Raw genomic sequence first — 21305 nt, 5'->3', positions numbered from 1 at the left:
AGCTGTTAAAAGGTTCGCCATCACTGCACTATAGGAACAGGTAGTACAATAGCTCAGATCAATGTTCTGCTGGAATACCTAAGGCCCAGACATTTACATTCCCATTTACCCAAGCATACTCTGACACATGTAAGTATATTGGAATGTTTATTTGAATATTCTCCAATCTCTCTAGATGTTCTAGGTTTAATTCCTGTTGCTAGAACTCAGCCCATGGTCATGCGATGTCACAGCTGCTTACATGAGCAATGCACCTGTGTGACATATGACGATGGTCCATATCCATATCCGCAGAGTTTCAACAGACAAACCTGAACCTGCCTGGGCGGCCAGAACCAAAGCGGTGCTGCAGGAGAAGAGGACGCCAGGGGGTACTGTGGCAGCCATTACATTAATTGGAGGGGCACCTACTGGACATTTAGTTGCAGCTGCATTTCCCACCCTGGGCTTATACTAGTCAATACAGTTTTGTGGGGAAGTTAGGTACCTCACTTCTACAGTACACCAATATCAGAATACCTGGTTTGCAAATTTAAAAAAAAAAAAAAAAAAAAAAAAAGCAATCTACAAGACATTGCAGAGCACTTTGCTGTGAGTGCTCCTCATGCCTCCACTTTACCATAGGAAGTAGAGCAGCCACAATGCTAGATAGGACCTGCTTTGTCAGTGTGACATTGTGCTCACCACACCATGACCGGCTGTAACAGAGCTCTATGGAGACTGATCTGGCCAGTACAGTCATGTCTATGGGACCTAAGGATATAACCTGCCACCAGAAGCATTTACAAAATTAGGCAGTTTTGATGGCACAATGGAGAACCTATACATTGGCATAGAACCATAAAATTGAGCTTTGGGCAAGGACATCCAAGATGTCACTGAGAACAGCACACAAGACTAATGGCAAAAGCAATGTTGGACAACTTGTAACTACAGTCTTGTGGTATGATCACCTTACAGTAGAACCACATGGCTAAAACCACATATGGGACAGAACCGCCAGAGACCCAGCAGTGACTGCCCAGTAACTGAATAGGAATGTTGAGGTATAATTGGTTGCAAGGTTTATTTATTTATTTTTTTTTTAAAGTCTCCATTCATATGGTAATTTTATTCCTAACAGCCCCTTTAATGGAGGAACTCTATGGCAGATCCATTTGTAGGAGTTTTGTACCTGTACAGTGGTTTCAGACTTTTCCAAATAAAACTTATGGCGACCAAAGTTTGTCTCCTGGAAACAGGGTTAAGATTTAAAAGATGTCATGTATTGTATTGAGTACAGGTCTAGGGAAGCATAACCAAGTGATGCAGTAGCTCAAATGGGTTTCTATTCATGTCAACAGTAAAGATACTCAAGGACAGAATTACAAAGTTTTTTTTTTATTTTACCTTGGTGTCATTTAAAATAGCTAAACACATTACCCACCCACCAAACTAATCTAAAAAAATTTCAATAAAACAGCTGCATTTTTCACATGATACAAATAACACCTTTTGCAATAAAGCTGAGGAGTAAAATGGTTTAAAATTCAGATTGTGATAAAAAATAAGAACAATTCAGTACAAAAAATAGCTGGAAGCAGAAATGTAATGTGCCCCCAACTAGACAGCACCTAGAAGTGCAGTCACTTAGGACTGGCAGGTGACAAGAATACATGGCCTTCACATTAAGATTTCATTCCTGAATTATCCAGGGTATAACAGTGTACAACCAGTCAATTCACATTTTACATTTTCCAATTCCTAAAATGGCCAAATGCCCCATCACTGTAATAAAAAGTTAAGGCCATAACTTGGGCATTCTCTGCTGTACACCGACAGGCTCAGATCTGTAGGATGTAGTCAGTCTGGTGGTAGCTTTACATGATAGAACAGCCCCTGTCAGCAGCCTGAAAGAAATGAAAAGCAAATTAATACAAAACTTTATAGTCGGGTCATCTTTGTTTGCAGATTGTATTAATAGGCAACAACTAATCTGTTGAGGAAAATCCTTCAGGCTCATTAGAATGGTTGAATATAAAATAAATGGTCACAGATAAATACAAGATCATCCAGTCAGTGCCTGGACCTACAAGTGCCTGGTATATAATGCTTGATTTTGATGGTAGATTTCCTTTAACAAGATTCTGGATTTTCCAAAAAAGATAAACTAAAGGGTCCGATTCGTACCTGTCGGCGTGGCCGGGTCTCTGTCTCAACTTCTTCTGCTACCTCTATCTCCTCTTCATCAACTTCTTCCTCGGGTATAGAGGTTGTAAAGACAGTCGTCCTTTGAGCAACCTCCTATTTACAAAGAAATTAAGAAAAACGCTTAGATAATTTCTTAGAAACAGGCATCCAGAAACCTAATGCCAGAGACACATTCAGACCATGACTCCATGTGCGGACTGATCATATCATTATGATTCACTAATTACTATCTCCCCCACTAATCATGATTACAGTCCAGCACTATTGCCCAACATAGCAGGAGGAATATTATATATTACTATGATGCAAGGAGTCCCAGTTGCTAGTTTTCAGTCCATGCATCTCAAGCGCTACAAGTTGTCAAAAAAAAAAAAAAAAAAAAAACCCTCAGCAAAACAATGGTGAACCTTTGTTCATGACAATCAATAGCTGCTCAGAGTCAGTAAACAGACTGATGGAGGATTGAATAGGGTAGTACTTTTTTGCCACTAGACCTTTTATATGATTGGTCCATGTATGCAGTACAAAAACATTGTGGATTTACACATTTTAATACCAAACCTTATAGGTGATTTCAAAGAGCTGCAACTACACAACCCATATCCTAAGGTTTAGTAGTTTACAGACATACCTCTCCTTGTGAGTTTCTCAACACAACCTTCACATCTTGACCAGTGCCCCAAGACTTCTCATTCTTCCAGATAAGGTCAGTAGGAGGACTAGCAGGAACTCCTGCATTACCTGCCCAGATCTAAAATAGCAAGTTATAAATTACAAAGCTCATTATATGAGTAAATAAAATACAATACATGGTCAGTGTACAACCCCATGAGTACTGAGAACCAGCTAAAGTGTGTTTACAAGGGCAGCTAAAGAGATGGGGGGGGGGGTCAAAGTATTTAGCAAGTAATGTCATCACAACAAAATATTCAGATTTCAGTTGTACAGATACAGCACACTAACACCCCTACTGCATTGGAAAGCTTTCTTTTTCCCATTCTAGCAGACAGTTCATTGACAAGTTTAGATTGACTATGCATAACACTAGCCATTGACTGTAGGGAAGGGAAGTATTGTCTAGGTATGCACAGCCCCCTTATTTGTTGTAAGAAGTGTATAAAACTCTTGATAATTGTGGTGTAAGGCTTATAATGGTGTAGAAGTCTGAGGTCGTTAACATCTCTAAAAAGCAGAAATTATAAACTTACTGTAACAGTCTGTCCTGCTTTCAGTACATATCTTGAAGTAAACTTGTAGTTTGCCGATGTGTCTCCTATAATTCGGGACATTTCCCATCCTCCCAGTGGTTGATCCTGTAATCACAGTAACAGCATTAAATTAACCCAACATTACGGATTTCTCTATATAACCTGTAGACCAGCAAGCCATACCTGCTCAGAGTTGTTCTTCAGTCTGATAAATTTCCCATCCACATCCAATTCTTCAATGGACACATTGCCAGTGGCAGAAGCGGAGTGAGCGATGCTAACACTGCTGCTTGCCTCAGATTCTTCTACATCAATCCTCTTTCTTTTGCCCCTTGTGGTTCTCACACTTCGGCTTGAAGAGGCTCTAGATACAGTCACGCGGGATGAAGGACTGGGGGAAAGCTTTAGCCTTAAAACACAAGTGAAAAAGATATTCAGGAAATGAATAAATTACATACATAAAGAAAGTGTCAAGCAGATTCTGCACAGCAGTCTCTTACCTCTCCTCTTCACCTTCCAGCAGTTTGCGATATGCACTTATCTCCATGTCCAGGGCTAGTTTGACATCCAAAAGCTGTTCATAGTCTAAGAGCTGTTGCTGCATCTGGTCCCGAATATCAGCCATTTCCCGCTCCCTTTCTGCAAGCATTCGGCGACAAGAATCCTTTTCTTTAGCAAGTAATTCTTCCAACTCTTGCATCCGGTCATACCACGCCCTAGACTGAAGATATAATTTTATGTAAATGTGTAAATTTGAATTTTTTAAATTAAAAATGTATAAGTAAAATGTATACCTCTTTCTGCAAGTCTGACAGCTGGGCAGTAAGACTGTCAATGCGCAGGCGGCTCTCCATGAGCTCCTCCCGAGTGCTCTGAGCTGTGCTGCTGTTCATTTCAGAAGACAACCTGGCGTTCTCAAGCTGAAACAGAAAACACATGTATAGAGGAAGAGGAAGCACCCTATTTGAACATCAAAGCATCGCCAGCAAACAGGAATTGATTTCTTCATATAGTCATGACACTGACATTTAAATGCAGTTGACCACAAAAAGGTTTTTCTACCAGTGTGTATAATCACTAAACACACAATGCTACTTGTACATCACTTTCTATTAAGGGACATGAAGTGACAAATGTAATACATACTTATGCAGATAACATTGTCACATTTACACATATAGCCGGCATTCATATATTTTATTTCACTCCACAAATCAAATGGAGCAGGCCCCAAAGCTTGAGTGACACCATTGCCTACAATGGAGTTCATTGGATTTTACCAGGCATGAAAGTTCTGTTCTCTAGTCTTCACATGTGCCTTAGAATCTGACCAAAAATCACCAACTGAACTAAAAGAGTTAAGTTCAACTAAGCATCTTCCATCTGAACAATCTCTGCTGTTGCAATGCCATCAACAGCATGTTAAACAGCCATTAAAATATTACATTTTTTCAGAAGTGCATGAAGGGGTTAAATAGCTCTAGATATGACATGTATTGGACGTACCTTTGCCTGATAAGTCTGCTCCAGTTCATCTTTGTAGACCTTGACTTGTTCCTCCTGCTGTGCCCTCATCTCTGATAGCGCCTGAGCCAACTTGTGTTCATAATCAACAATACGTCCAGAATCAACTTCCACCAAGCGGGTCTCATGTCGTCTTCTGGTCTCTTTGATCTCCTGAAGACACAAATGTTTATAGAGATTTAACATTGCCAACATCTAATCAGAATTATTACCAGGGTGTTAAGCATTCAGTCAGTAATCGTTACCTCTTCATATATATTTTTCCTGAACTCAAGCTCCTCAGACAGAGACTGGCATCTGTTCTCTAGATCCACCTTCAATAAAGTTTCCTCACCAAGCTGAGACTTTACCTTCGCCAAAGCAGCTTCAAACTGAAAAAGAAAGGTTATTACAATTCACAATAGTGATCCTTACTACTATATAGAAGGTGAAGTGGGACTGCGTGTAAGTGGCACCGTACAGTGACATGTACCCGTGTTATGTTACAGCTGTTTATTATGAAGCTATACAAGATTGCCATTGGCAAGCATGAGGCTCCTAGACATTGTATGGTTACAAGGTGATTCCAAAGTTTCATAAATACAATTAAACCAGGGTTCAGTGAGGTTATGGCATAGGCAACACATCAATGTATTTTGTATTATCCTACAGAAACCATTTTGTGCTGTACATATTGTAAATTATTAGATTGAGTCTAATCTGAAGCAGCAGAGAACTGTCTAGTTCTACTCTCTACTGATCTAAACACTGTAAAATACTGCTCAGATTAATCATCTTATATAATTTTCTGGCAAGGCTACACCACCTCTTTACCACACATGTCCTTCTTTGGACAGGTTAAAAACCTTACGATAGTTGTGATGCACAGCATTTCAGGGGCAAGTTACCCCAGTATTATGGTGCAGACAGATTAATTCATCTACCGATTATATGCAGAGCTGCCATATGCAGGAGCCAAGAGCTTTAAATAGGGATATCAAACCATCATACTTAGGGGAGTATTAAAGGTGCATTTTAGAAAGGAGTTTGATAAACCCAGAATGAAATGTTATTCTGTGATGTTATTTGGGTAACTGCACCATTGTAATGGCAACTTGCGTGGTTAGGGTTTTTTTAAGAGCAAGAATTAGAGTGTAAGTGGTAAACTATAGATTGCAACAATATATTTTTAAAGAATCAAAATGTTCTTGAACAAAATTGTTAATGGATAACTTCCATACGTTAACTTGTGTAAAAGCAAGACTGTAAACAGCAAAACCTAATGAAATAAGGTAATTTACTACCACACAACATAGCGCTATTCATTATACATACGGCAGCTGATAAAGTAAATGACTGCTACAGGAAGCACCAAGCATCACGTGACTATAATAACCGCTCTAAAAGACAGAAGTGATGTGCGAGAGTGTAGGGATCTAGTAACAACTCACCTGCCCGATCTCAGCCCTGAGCCCATCCACCTCCTGCTCCAGAGACTTCTTCTCACTCTTTGCAGTGACCAGTGCAGCGTCTGTGTTGTGGAGAAGAGCCTCATTGTCCCGGAGTTTGCCTTGTAGAGCGCCAAAATCTGATTCCTTCTTTGAAAAACTACAACAAACCAATAAATATTACATGTAAGTGGTTCATATTCACTTCTACATGAGCATACACAGATCTGGGGAAAACTAACCAACCCCTTACGGACACAACTTAAGAGTTTTCATTTTTCACACTTGTCTTTTTTTTTTGGGGGGGGGGGCGCTGTGTAATAAGATGACCGTGCTACCATTTTGGGGACTTTATGACCTTTAGATCACTAAATCTTTTGTGTAAAACGGCAAAAAAAAGTGGCAACAATTTGGTGCCATTTTCTGCTACAGGAATTACACAGGCAATTTGAGACATGACAATGCCCAACACGTTAATGATTGTACTTCATTTCTAGGGGAGAGGAGGGTTGAACCTTTAGGTTTCATTTTAAGACAACTAAGACTCTCAGCTGCCACATAATGTACTTGAGTACCCTGAAACTCCCAGCCACGACATCCAACAGGATCTGTTAAAGTTATTCTGCAATACTAAAGTAGCACAATATGGCAGGGGCTTTTGCCAGGGATGTTTGAGGAAACCTACCATTTGATTTGATGCATTATGAAGCAAACATACGCTGAGAATGCTGTAGCTCTACTGATGCAGAAACATCTTGTTTTGCTGAACAATTAAAACATTTAGGATGATGACACCCTGTAGCTCCTCTGCCTGGCTTGACACTTTCCTGTTTACATTACATTATCTGCTGCAGTGCATAACTAATCACTGTTGTGCCTGGCAGCCAACGGGACCTAGCTTTCTCGGGGTCCTGAATGTTATAGTTTCAACAAAACCACTCAACTCAGGGATTAAACAAGACAAGTTTCTACATAAGTGAAGCTACAGAATTTTCAATGTATGTTTGAAATAGATTCTTTAAATGAGCCGTTACATGTGTGCATTTGCTGCAAGGGAAGACTGCTTTTTTTTATTGCAAAATTGGCACTGGATTGATCACAAAAAAAAAAAAATCAGACATGCAACATTTTAGTTGCAAATATACCTCAGATGAGATCAATTCAGTACAACTCACTTATTTTATTAAAGTTGCAAAATATTGGCCATTTGTGCCAAAATGGGTGCATACATACATGAAGGAATGAGAACGACCCTCCCTGCCACCAAGCCAGTTGTACTTTTTGCCACTAGGCCCAGTCGTGCTAACCAGAAAAGTTGACAAAAGCCTTCATAAGTGACAACCTATGGCTAACATCTGGAAAACACAAATGACATTTTACTTTACTGAAATCAGATTTTTCTGCAGTTAAATGACCCCCACGCACTGACAAATCTAGAGGCTGAGGCCTGCACACATCCTGCGGGTTTCTGTGCTGCCAGTTCATGGAGAAGGCACATCTGCTTGTCATAGAGGTGACACAAGGAGGATAGTCTCAATTCCTGGCCATGCACTGGGGAGTATAGCTATTAAAGAGCCAATAACCCATTTTTATGGGATCATTCAATCCACAAAAATCTACATTAAAATGAAAAGCCAAAATATATTTTATGAAAAGTTGATAGAACATGCGATTCTCTCAAGTACGAGGGTGGACAAATATAAAATGTGCCAACTATCCGCTTCCTTACATTGAGAATCTGATGAAAAATCCCCCTGCACACGTTTCTCTTGTGGATGCAGCTCTGATACGTGACCACAGAGCGGCAGCACTAGACTACAAGACACCTCCTGAGATTTCCCACGTGGTATAACCAGATGTTAGTAATATACAGCCTCCGCTGCTCATCTGTGTAGCGCCTGCCGCCCACCATAACAGTCATAGTGACCTTACATAACAATTATGCAGTCAGCAGATACAGGCGCTTCCTACATGCACCCCCTGCAGTACCTGGGTCTATAGCGCAGGAATCTACATTTACACGTGTGCTACAAGCAGATGCAATAAAGTATAGACAGCAAATATATAAAGCCTTTGTGCATTGAGTGCGGTCTTACAGCAAGTGCACGTCAGCTGTGCCGCCTCATATTACACACTGGGCCCCATTCCAGGAGCAGCTGCCACAGCACTGCCGGCCAGAGGGCAACAAGTCAAGCACCGGAGACGTCTTTAGAACATCTTAACAAGCAGAAAGCCAACTCCACCAGGTCACTGCACACGTATTAAGAGACCTGCTGTAGTGGAATCACAGCACAGAATACATATACTACTCCATACACCAACCTGTGCTGCTGCTACTACAGGATAGTGACCACAGACCTCACACCTACAGGGTTACCAGACTCCCAGCATGTATGTCACATCAAAACAATATACATGGGAGAGCTCTGGACAGAGGTCTACACTCCAGCAACACTCCGATGGAACTTGGAATCATCTCTACACTAAATTGTTATTGTATTTATCTGTGCCAAAAGTTGGAGACTATGGTACACCGCGTTCTAGGATAATAGGAACACCTTGTATACAGCAGGACATCCACAGTCCAGCTCTCCTGCCTGACTAATATTGCCACAGCTCTGCCTGGCACAGAGGGGGCACGACAGCACTCACAAAACTGAATTCTGGATGCCATTCACCCCAATCCATATCATGCAATGCACAGCATCGAGGAACAATTCTTATCCTTAGAGATCCTAGGAATCACCCTCGTTTTATCTAATCCGTGACGTGACAAGGCAGTCTGGGGTCACTGATCGCCATCTGTTACTAGGCTGATGGCAGCAGCCGATGACCTCATACGCCCCCATAACTTTACACAACTTGTGTGCAGGGCTCCGGTGATGGCTCACAATAAGAAGCATATGTTTTAGCACAAATCCACTAGATCTGGCAGGCGGAGTAGTGGCGGGAGAGCAGCACTTGTTTTTGGCAGCCAAGAGGGTGTGAGTGACATAGGAGGGTTACAGAGCGGCTCTGAATGAGCAGGGGGAGGGGAGGCACAACTACGCCTAGTGCACTGACAGGACGCAGCCCCAAACAATGAGCCCTTTCCATCTACACAGCATAAGGGATTGCCGGGCGAAAGCTGGAATCTGCTGTAAGAGTTAATACTCTATTGTTCTCTGGAAACAGCCTGAAAATGACAGGAAGCTTAGGAGTCACTAGCCCCAGGCTCATATACATTGTACATGAGGACCCTCAGCAGTAGCGGCCATTGTGCTCAGCACATAAAGCCCCAATCACATGATGGAAGGTGTGAACACGGCCATAGGAGGGGGTTACCCGCATCCCTCCAGGGAGACAATGCGGGGATCCCCGGGTTAGTCACTCACCTGAGCTGCAGCTGCTCGTAGTCGCCCCGCAGCTTGCCCAGCTCTATCTGCAGCTTGGCCCTCTCCCGGGCCGTGTCGTCCAGGGTCCTGCGGGCGTCGGCCAGCTCGGTCTCGTAGAGGTCCTTGAGGCCGGTGACCTCGCGGCTCCGCACCTCCTCGCGCTCGGTGACCTGCAGCTGCAGCACGCTGTTCTCCGTCTCCAGGCTGCGCACCTTGTCTATGTAGACGGCCAGGCGGTCATTGAGGTGCCGCAGCTCCTCTTTCTCCTGCAGGCGGGAGATGCGGGTCGGGCTGAGCGGGGTGCTCATGCTGCTGCGCCGGCTGGACTGCCGAGGGGCGGTCGGGGTTGCGGTCGCCATGGTCTACGATAGAAAGAACCTGTCTCCACACGTGAGCGGGCCCGACTCCACACAAACTTTATCCCGCCGGCTACGAGGATTCAATGGGCAGAGGCTGCACCGAGCGCCGGCTCCACGCCTCAGCGAAGTCACACAAGATAAAATCCACGGGGACGGAGGGAAACCACGGAGCGCGACCCCAGTGTCCGGGGTGAAGCCTCGGGATACAATCCGGTAGTAGCACAATGAGCGCCGCTGCGATCACCCGCCAGGAACAGCGGCCACTGAGAAGGCTTGGCCTCAATATGGCGCCAGAACCGTCACGTGGTGCCCGGCGGCCAATAGGCACGGAGAACACGCCCACCCTCCGAGTCTGAGACTAAATTCAAATTGTTTGATTTAGGTGGCGGGGGGATGACTGGGGGGAGGTGCGCGGAGCCGCGGTCTACAATGGGAGGGGGTGGGGGGCAGGGCTGCACCAGGACACCCAGCTTATTGTCATAGCAGAGGGTAGTGAGCACAACGTACTGGATAGGGAAGCGTATATTCACACGGTGCGGCTTTATTATCTATGAACACACAACCCGACGAGTATAGTCACACAGTGCGGCTTATCTATGAACACACAACCCAAGGAGTATAGTCACACAGTGCGACTCTATGGACACACAACCCAAGGAGTATAGTCACACGGTGCGACTCTATGGACACACAACCCAAGGAGTATAATCACACAGTGCGGCTTATCTATGAACACACAACCCAAGGAGTATAGTCACACAGTGCGGCTTATCTATGAACACACAACCCAAGGAGTATAGTCACACAGTGCGGCTTTATGAACACACAACCCAAGGAGTATAGTCACACGGTGCGGCTTTATTATGTATGAACACACAACCCAAGGAGTATAGTCACACAGTGCGGCTCTATGAACACACAATCCAAGGAGTATAGTCACACAGTGCGACTCTATGGACACACAACCCAAGGAGTATAGTCACACAGTGTGACTCTATGGACACACAACCCAAGGAGTATAGTCACACGGTGCGGCTCTATGAACACACAACCCAAGGAGTATAGTCACACAGTGCGGCTCTATGAACACACAACCCAAGGAGTATAGTCACACAGTGCGGCTTTATGAACACACAACCCAAGGAGTATAGTCACACGGTGCGGCTTTATTATGTATGAACACACAACCCAAGGAGTATAGTCACACAGTGCGGCTCTATGAACACACAATCCAAGGAGTATAGTCACACGGTGCGGCTTATCTATGAACACACAATCCAAGGAGTATAGTCACACGGTGCGGCTCTATGAACACACAATCCAAGGAGTTTAGTCACACGGTGCGGCTCTATGAACACACAATCCAAGGAGTTTAGTCACACAGTGCGGCTCTATGAACACACAATCCAAGGAGTATAGTCACACAGTGCGCTCTATTATCTATGGACACACAACCCAAGGAGTATAGTCACACAGTGCGGCTTTATGAACTCACAACCCGACGAGTATAGTCACACAGTGCGGCTTATCTATGAACACACAACCCAAGGAGTATAGTCACACAGTGCGACTCTATGGACACACAACCCAAGGAGTATAGTCACACGGTGCGACTCTATGGACACACAACCCAAGGAGTATAATCACACAGTGCGGCTTATCTATGAACACACAACCCAAGGAGTATAGTCACACAGTGCGGCTTTATGAACACACAACCCAAGGAGTATAGTCACACGGTGCGGCTTTATTATGTATGAACACACAACCCAAGGAGTATAGTCACACAGTGCGGCTCTATGAACACACAATCCAAGGAGTATAGTCACACAGTGCGGCTCTATGAACACACAATCCAAGGAGTATAGTCACACAGTGCGACTCTATGGACACACAACCCAAGGAGTATAGTCACACAGTGCGACTCTATGGACACACAACCCAAGGAGTATAGTCACACGGTGCGGCTCTATGAACACACAACCCAAGGAGTATAGTCACACAGTGCGGCTCTATGAACACACAACCCAAGGAGTATAGTCACACAGTGCGGCTTTATGAACACACAACCCAAGGAGTATAGTCACACGGTGCGGCTCTATGAACACACAATCCAAGGAGTATAGTCACACAGTGCGGCTTTATGAACACACAACCCAAGGAGTATAGTCACACGGTGCGGCTTTATTATGTATGAACACACAACCCAAGGAGTATAGTCACACAGTGCGGCTCTATGAACACACAATCCAAGGAGTATAGTCACACGGTGCGGCTTATCTATGAACACACAATCCAAGGAGTATAGTCACACGGTGCGGCTCTATGAACACACAATCCAAGGAGTTTAGTCACACAGTGCGGCTCTATGAACACACAATCCAAGGAGTATAGTCACACAGTGCGCTCTATTATCTATGGACACACAACCCAAGGAGTATAGTCACACAGTGCGGCTTTATGAACTCACAACCCAAGGAGTATAGTCACACAGTGCGGCTCTATGAACACACAACCCAAGGAGTATAGTCACACGGTGCGGCTTATCTATGAACACACAATCCAAGGAGTATAGTCACACGGTGCGACTCTATGGACACACAACCCAAGGAGTATAATCACACAGTGCGGCTTATCTATGAACACACAACCCAAGGAGTATAGTCACACAGTGCGGCTTATCTATGAACACACAACCCAAGGAGTATAGTCACACAGTGCGGCTTTATGAACACACAACCCAAGGAGTATAGTCACACGGTGCGGCTTTATTATGTATGAACACACAACCCAAGGAGTATAGTCACACGGTGCGGCTCTATGAACACACAATCCAAGGAGTATAGTCACACAGTGCGACTCTATGGACACACAACCCAAGGAGTATAGTCACACAGTGCGACTCTATGGACACACAACCCAAGGAGTATAGTCACACGGTGCGGCTCTATGAACACACAACCCAAGGAGTATAGTCACACAGTGCGGCTCTATGAACACACAACCCAAGGAGTATAGTCACACAGTGCGGCTTTATGAACACACAACCCAAGGAGTATAGTCACACGGTGCGGCTTTATTATGTATGAACACACAACCCAAGGAGTATAGTCACACAGTGCGGCTCTATGAACACACAATCCAAGGAGTATAGTCACACGGTGCGGCTTATCTATGAACACACAATCCAAGGAGTATAGTCACACGGTGCGGCTCTATGAACACACAATCCAAGGAGTTTAGTCACACGGTGCGGCTCTATGAACACACAATCCAAGGAGTTTAGTCACACAGTGCGGCTCTATGAACACACAATCCAAGGAGTATAGTCACACAGTGCGCTCTATTATCTATGGACACACAACCCAAGGAGTATAGTCACACAGTGCGGCTTTATGAACTCACAACCCGACGAGTATAGTCACACAGTGCGGCTTATCTATGAACACACAACCCAAGGAGTATAGTCACACAGTGCGACTCTATGGACACACAACCCAAGGAGTATAGTCACACGGTGCGACTCTATGGACACACAACCCAAGGAGTATAATCACACAGTGCGGCTTATCTATGAACACACAACCCAAGGAGTATAGTCACACAGTGCGGCTTTATGAACACACAACCCAAGGAGTATAGTCACACGGTGCGGCTTTATTATGTATGAACACACAACCCAAGGAGTATAGTCACACAGTGCGGCTCTATGAACACACAATCCAAGGAGTATAGTCACACAGTGCGGCTCTATGAACACACAATCCAAGGAGTATAGTCACACAGTGCGACTCTATGGACACAAAACCCAAGGAGTATAGTCACACAGTGCGACTCTATGGACACACAACCCAAGGAGTATAGTCACACGGTGCGGCTCTATGAACACACAACCCAAGGAGTATAGTCACACAGTGCGGCTCTATGAACACACAACCCAAGGAGTATAGTCACACAGTGCGGCTTTATGAACACACAACCCAAGGAGTATAGTCACACGGTGCGGCTCTATGAACACACAACCCAAGGAGTATAGTCACACAGTGCGGCTTTATGAACACACAACCCAAGGAGTATAGTCACACGGTGCGGCTTTATTATGTATGAACACACAACCCAAGGAGTATAGTCACACAGTGCGGCTCTATGAACACACAATCCAAGGAGTATAGTCACACGGTGCGGCTTATCTATGAACACACAATCCAAGGAGTATAGTCACACAGTGCGGCTCTATGAACACACAATCCAAGGAGTTTAGTCACACAGTGCGGCTCTATGAACACACAATCCAAGGAGTATAGTCACACAGTGCGCTCTATTATCTATGGACACACAACCCAAGGAGTATAGTCACACAGTGCGGCTTTATGAACTCACAACCCAAGGAGTATAGTCACACAGTGCGGCTTTATTACCTATCAACACACAACCCAAGGAGTATAGTCACACTGTGCAGCTTTATTATCTATGATCACACAATCTAAGTACTATGTTCACACTGTTCAGGATGGCTTCTGCAGTCGGCACAATTTCTGGCAAAACTGTATCCAAATTTTGCCACACAGCCCATGCAACACAACTGCAGTCTGAACAAAGCCTGATACTCACCATAAACCAGCCTAGCAAGTTATTATACACACCATGGGGCTCATTTACTAAGAGTCATGCGCTGCACTTTTGTCGGACTTTGCACATTCTTCTAGGCTACAAGAAGTGTCTGCGCTGCTATTGTGGCGCACGTGACCCTTTTGTGGCACAGCTGCACTGGCTTCCATGTGGCACAAATTAGGGGGCGTGCCGTCGGACGGTCCAACTGATTTGGACCGAGCTCCGTATTTAACTTGTAAATTGTGTCGCACTCCCTATGTTAAAGATGCACCACAAAAAAGTTGGTGAACTCTGTTGAACCCGAGCGGGGAAGCAACACATTAATGATTTCTGGCGCATGATCTTAGTGAATCGCCACACCAAGCATAACACACGAAAATAGCACTTTAAGTGCAGTTTCCAACTTTCTAAGTAAATGTGCCCCTTGTGTAAGGGCTTATTCACACATCTGTATTTTGCTTTAGTGTACAATCTGTGATCACCTTACTGACGCTTTATTGTCTATTCACTTGGCCTGTTTTTTAGGGTTGAAACAGATGAGCATGGTCAGTCCGTGGATCACTGTTTTATACAACTACAGTGCAGAAGATGGGGCTCTTTGCATCATGTAGTACCCTAGTACAGCTGCCATACAGCTAAACAGTACAGGGTCTGGGTGTTTAACCCCCACTCATTTCATACAGATAACTATGACAAATGCACCGATCTACTAGTGATGGGAAGTTCTGCTCTTCTCAGTGCTCTGGCACATTAGGATCCGCTCATTGAAAAGAGACGGCTCTTCCAGCTGCCTATTAAATATAATATTGGGGACTCCGTTGAGGGGTGGGGTTTACTGAGCTATCGCCTCCCTGCCCGGAGCTGGCTATTACATAGCGAATTTATTAGAAATATAGAGAGGGACCCCAATAAATATGTCCTGTCTTCCTGCCTGACCAGACCCTCTTTAACACAATTTTAAAGAGGTGGCTCACTGGATCAGTTCTCAGGTGAGAGCCGGCTCCCACCGTACCCCACATGAAATATGATTTCATAGTACACTTGAAAAAATACATATGTCCATCAAGTCCAACCAAGGAAGGGAAATAATTCTATTTTATAACATAACCATCAATGTTATTTTGATGTAAAAACACTTCTAGACCTTTCTTGAAGCTGTCTGCTGTCCCCACTGTGACCAGCGCCTGAGCTCAGCTATTCCACAGACTCACAGTAAAGAGGTCCTGTCACCTCTTGTGATTAAACCTTGTTTTCTCCAGGTGCACACAGTGCCCCATCGTATTTTGCATCGATTTATACTGGAACTACTTTCCACCATATATTTTGTTATATAGTCATCTCTTTTTGAGACTAAATAAATCTAATGCTTTTAATCTATCCTTATAACCGAGACCCTTCATACCATTATTATTTTTGTGGCTCTACGTTGAACCCTCTTCAGCTCCAGGGCATTCTTTTTATGGACCGGAGCCCAGAACTGGACAGCATATTCCAGGTGAGGCCGAACCAGTGCCTTGTACAGTGGTAATATTACATCCCTATCACGAGAGTCCAGAACACTTTACTGATTGACTGTTATTTAATCTATGATCCACTATTAAACCCAGGTCCTTCTCAACAAGGGACTCTCCCAGATTCGCTCTCCCAGAGAACATAAGTTGCTGTCGTGGTTCGTAGGGACGAACCGTCAAAGAGTCTATGGGCAGAGTCTGTGGACTCCCTGGACCACCACGGGGGATAACGATACTAGCCGAAACCCGTGAGCGGAGCCTAACTGGACTCCTGGTCTTCGCCAGAGCCCGCCGCAAAGCGGGATGGTCTTTGGACCTCGGAAGAACACTGGGATACCGGACCGCCAAAGGATAACCAGACTTCCACAGGATAACCAGACTGCCACAGGATAACCAGACTGCCACAGGATTTTAGGACCACCACAGGATAAACGGACTGCCACAGGATAACTGGACTGCCACAGGATAACCGGACCGCCACAGGATAACAGGACCGCCACAGGATAACAGAACCAACACAGGAACACCACGGAGGCGTCCTGAAACGCTCAGGAGGCTTTCACTTCAGTTAGAATGACTTGAAGATCTGGCAGGGGATGCTGGGAGCCAAGTCTGTACAGTGCAGTTATCCTGATTCAGGATTTCTGGTGCATGTTCTTCATGAAACTGGCGCTTCCTGCACTGCTCCAACAGAGTGCACCAACTTTTCTTTGGTGCACCTTTAACATGGGGGGTGTGGCACAATTCTTTCAGTCTTCGCATGATAAATGTGGCGCATGGTGTGACTGTGTAGCAAGAAAAATAGTGCAGCCGCAACACAAAAGGGTAACGTGCGACACAAATGTGGACCCTTCTTAAATATCGGTGCAAACAGTTTGGACTGAAAAGAACTTGTGCAACAGAAAACTGGTGCAATCACCTTAGTAAATGTGGGCCAGTGTATCCAGGTCACCCTGCAGCCTATGAACATACTCCATAAACTGTATTAAACTACACAGTTTGGGGGTCATCTGCAAAATTACACACAGTACAATTAATTCCAACCTCTATCATTAATAAATAACTTAAATGATAAAGGGCCCAGCATAGAACCTTGGGGTACACCGCTTATAACGACTGAACTGAGTTCTTTAAACCTGCTATTCAAATTAACCCACCCATGAATAAAAATGATTCCCCTTATTCCTAAATGTTTCCTTTCCATGGCTGCAATGTTCAATAAAAATCAGTTTGTACACTTATATGCAACTCACCAGAGTTGAGTCCATTCTCTATAAGTGAGTCCTGAATATTTATTGTCCCCTGCCTCCCAGTTCCTGATTGACACGTCTCATTGCCACAAGCTCACTGCTGGTATGGAACTAGTACTTAGTGACCGTCTGCCAATATTCAACTACAGACATATACAGCTCCCTTTACTTTCTCAGAGAGACCGTGGCTGTGTGTGATTTGGCTCTGCTACATCATTAACACTGGTTGAGTAAAGAGAAATCAACTTTGCTCCTCACCCATCCATCAGGAATCCTCTTCAGGCGGGTTAGCAGTGTCAGCCTCATTAAGGGGGTGGGGTAGCTTGACTGTATACAGTATGCAGCCACCCCCTGCAGGACTAGAACAGAGCACATTTATAAAAGTATTTTTTAGAAGAATGGTGACTCTAATCGTATGAATAGAGGCATCAGTGAAACGTGTTTAAAGACATCTAAATGGTTATGGTAATTTGGGTTTGGCACTGGTTTGGGTGTGTTCAACACACGTATTTTATTGATATTGGATTGGATCATGTCTACATTCAGACAGTCCAGCATACTACAGGATACACTACCACACTGGTACTACCCACACCAGATTCAGAAAAACTATTTATTTTTTAGGAATCATCATTTCCATGGAACAAATTTATAGATATTGGTCTCCATATTTTGGGCCGTTTTTTTTCCCCATTACAACTACAGTATCATGTGGAATTTCACGAGACCTGAAGACTGAGCAGATAACTAATTAGGAAATTCCTTGTGCACATTATTGCTGCATTACAGATCAGTGCCCAGAGCCTGCTATAATCCCTCACAGTACCTCAGATTTTATGCTTAGTTACATGGCCTATTAAAGTCTCTCCTGGAAGTATTGGGGGAAACGTATCATAGGATTTTCCTGACTTTTTGGCGTAAAAGAGTCGCATAGGGACTTTTTGCGGCTTCTTACTGCTAAAAAGTTGCATAGGTCTGTGCATGCCTTTTCACTATAGTGGCTTAAATGGAACCTGTCACCAGGAGACCCATTTTTAGCACTTCCCCAGTCCCCACAGAGCATAGTACATACACTGCCAAAGTGTTTTTGTATAAAAAATAGGTTTTACAGAAAAAAAGGTATGTTATATTGCACCTTTCGATACCATGTGCTGTGTGACTAGGCACTCGTCCCCTGGGAGTGGCTGGAAAGGAGCAGTTCCCCCCCACACACACACACACACACCCTTGGGAAACTGCTCCTCCATGTGTTTTTTCAAATATATGAAAACACCCATCACTTGGCTTAGCGACGCCCCGTGCTCCTCTACAGCCAATCCCCAGTGAGGGGAGTTATTCATATATTTGAAAAGGACCCATGGAGGAGCAGTGTTCCCCCCCACCCTTTCCAGCTACTCCCAGAGGACGAGTGCCTAGTCACACAGCAGATGCTAATGAAAGGTACAATATAACATATCTTTTTTTTCTGTAAAACCTTTTTTTTATATACAAAAACACTTTGGCAGTGTATGTACTATGCTCTGTGGGGACTGGGGGAGTGCTACAAATGGGTCTCTTGGTGACAGGTTCCCTTAAAACAGAAGTACAGCTAATGAAACACTGTATAAAGCCAGATTCATAACTTGCAACATTGCATAGTCACTCCATTCCCCTGCTGGCATATGTGCTGTGACTTTTTATGCATTTCACAACCTTTGGCGCAACTTTTATTTAAAAAAGTTACAAGCTGCAAGCAGAATATAAGAGCACTCCATATAGAAAGGTCCAAAACCACTTTAATAAATGTAAGTCTATCACAGAACTCTCTTCTTCATCTCTCTTTTTTATGTGTCAGATATTAGTAGAATCTTCAGAAGCTAAATGAAAGTGAAGCTAAACCCTGTACCCTAATAATCTAAGCACATTGTCAGCACACAGTATCTCATACCACAAAGGAATCAGGAAGTTTCTGCTCAGCTAGTGCCTGCCCACACTGCTGAACAAGCTTTGTTAAATTCCCCCATATAGCTTACTTGTAACTAAGCAGACTTGAGGGGGAATTTATTTAGACTGGCTTATTGAGCGCCGGTCTCAATTTTCCCCTACCCACGTACTGCAAGCCGGATTTACCAAGTGGCTCCGGCCTTTTAGTATATATGGAAGTGCACTTGGCAGGTGGAATGACCTTGAGAAGATTTGAACTGTAGTCAAGTGTTTTCTTGCGGAGACTGTAGTAAATACAATGGGCCAGGATGTCCATGCCCTTCTCTCTGCCCAGCCTACTTTAGGAAAATACGGTGAGGGTGGAACAATTTTTTCATGCCTTGTACACGAGAAAATACATACAATGGCGTATAATGCATAGTAAATTCCCCCCTCTATGTCTACACAGAGAAAAAAATCAGATACAGCGCACTCAGCTACTGAGGGCCTATACTGCAGATAGATTACCATCATTAATAACTGATCAACCCCTTTAACAGCTCAAAAAAATTGTCTCAACATAAAAACATTGGCAGAAATATATTATTGCTGGAATGTAGGAATTGAAAACATCCAGCCCTTTGGCAGTCAGGATGACCTTCTGGTTTCTGCTGTCAGTCTGAGATTAAATTATAGTAATCATAACTTGGATGACATGTTATATTTATGAGGGGGTGTCTTTCAGCTGGGACCCCAACAATTCTAGGATTGTTTGAAATGAGTTTTTCATTTACCGTACATTTTTTAATATTTTTTTTCTTTTATTCATTCTTTCACACAACCTATCCATTTGTGGACGCTAGTAAATGAACTGCTTTACATCATAGAGTTTATATGTTCTCTATGTGTTTGCGTGGGTCTCCTCCGGGTCCTCTGCTTTCCTCCCACACTCCAAAGCATACTGGTAGGTTGATTAGATTGTGAGCCCCATTGGGAACAGAGACTGATTTGGAAAGCTTTGTGCAGCGCTGTGTAATCTGTGTGCACTACATAAATAAAGGAATTATTATTATTATTATTTAGTGTTTTAGTGTTTTGTTGTTTCGTTTTTTTTCTGTTACCAGAGTCCCTCTGTGCTGAAGCTTCTGAATGCTGAGGGAGCAGAGGGGGGAAGGGAGACATTGTAACATCCTGCGAAGATACAGCATTGATGGGTTCTGGTAACACACCAAAGAGCCCTTTAAGCATAATCTTAAAAGTTGATTTTAGAAGGAAGAAGGCCACAAATATAAGAAAATTACCAGAGAACCGGTGTCTGGATCTATGGGAAAGTGTCCTGTGTTTATCATGCTTGATTTTTTTAAAATTTTTGGGAACAAAGATTATATTAGAACACATCTTCAAAGACATGATTTTGCATGTCACATCTGCTTCTGTTAGCTCAGTTTTGGGTCTGGTTCTGTTCATACACATACGCTGTTATATAATATATGTAGGCATATGGTATGTATTATGGTTCTTTCACTAGACAAGGCATGCAATTATTCTATAGGGCACTTTTAGATTTTTATAAGGTTTGTCCTGTTAGGCCATTAAAAATGCTGCTATATGATTAAACAGGTTTAACTGCTTTTTACAAATACTGCCTAAAAGGTCCCTAAACTTTTAGGCTGTGGCACATAGCGGGGGCCTGTGATACATCCTTTTCTGCACAGTTGAAGTTTACTACATGCAGAACATTTTATTTCCATTTGTCTTATTTTTGGCTGTTGTAGTTTAGGTAATACCAGTTTCCTGGCAGACGTCATCATATAATCCTACACATTCTACCATCCCTTTATAGTGCAGATGACAGTATGGAAATCCTTCTCTGAGATACACAGGCCTCACTATGCAGGTGACTACATGTACACTGGAAACAAGAAGCTTGTTGATCACAGCGCTGGTAA

General features: G+C 43.7%; 1 protein-coding gene across 1 annotated transcript; it reads right to left on the bottom strand.

The window, feature by feature from the left end:
- Window positions 1–1364: 1364 nt before the first annotated feature.
- LMNB1 (lamin B1) lies at window positions 1365–10366 on the bottom strand. Its single transcript, XM_072141565.1, has 11 exons — window positions 9724–10366; window positions 6353–6509; window positions 5168–5293; window positions 4905–5075; window positions 4193–4318; window positions 3899–4119; window positions 3582–3807; window positions 3399–3503; window positions 2822–2941; window positions 2170–2283; window positions 1365–1889 (listed from the first exon to the last, which is right to left on the bottom strand). Exons 1-11 carry the CDS (start codon window positions 10080–10082, stop codon window positions 1860–1862), a joined length of 1755 nt encoding a protein of 584 aa, XP_071997666.1. The 5' UTR covers window positions 10083–10366; the 3' UTR covers window positions 1365–1859.
- Between the last annotated feature and the right edge of the window lie 10939 nt (window positions 10367–21305).

Source organism: Engystomops pustulosus, chromosome 1 (genome assembly GCF_040894005.1).
Source record: "Engystomops pustulosus chromosome 1, aEngPut4.maternal, whole genome shotgun sequence".
Classification (NCBI taxonomy): Eukaryota; Metazoa; Chordata; class Amphibia; order Anura; family Leptodactylidae; genus Engystomops; species Engystomops pustulosus.
This window is presented reverse-complemented; position numbering and strand designations above follow the sequence as displayed.

Coding starts and splice junctions, on each gene's coding strand:
- LMNB1 (XM_072141565.1), bottom strand. CDS start 10,082: ATGGCGACCGCAACCCCGACCGCCCCTCGGCAGTCCAGCCGGCGCAGC. Junction 5,076..5,167: donor GGAAAAATATATATGAAGAG/GTAACGATTACT, acceptor TTGTGTCTTCAG/GAGATCAAAGAGACCAGAAG. Junction 1,890..2,169: donor AGACCCGGCCACGCCGACAG/GTACGAATCGGA, acceptor CATTTCTTTCAG/GCTGCTGACAGGGGCTGTTC.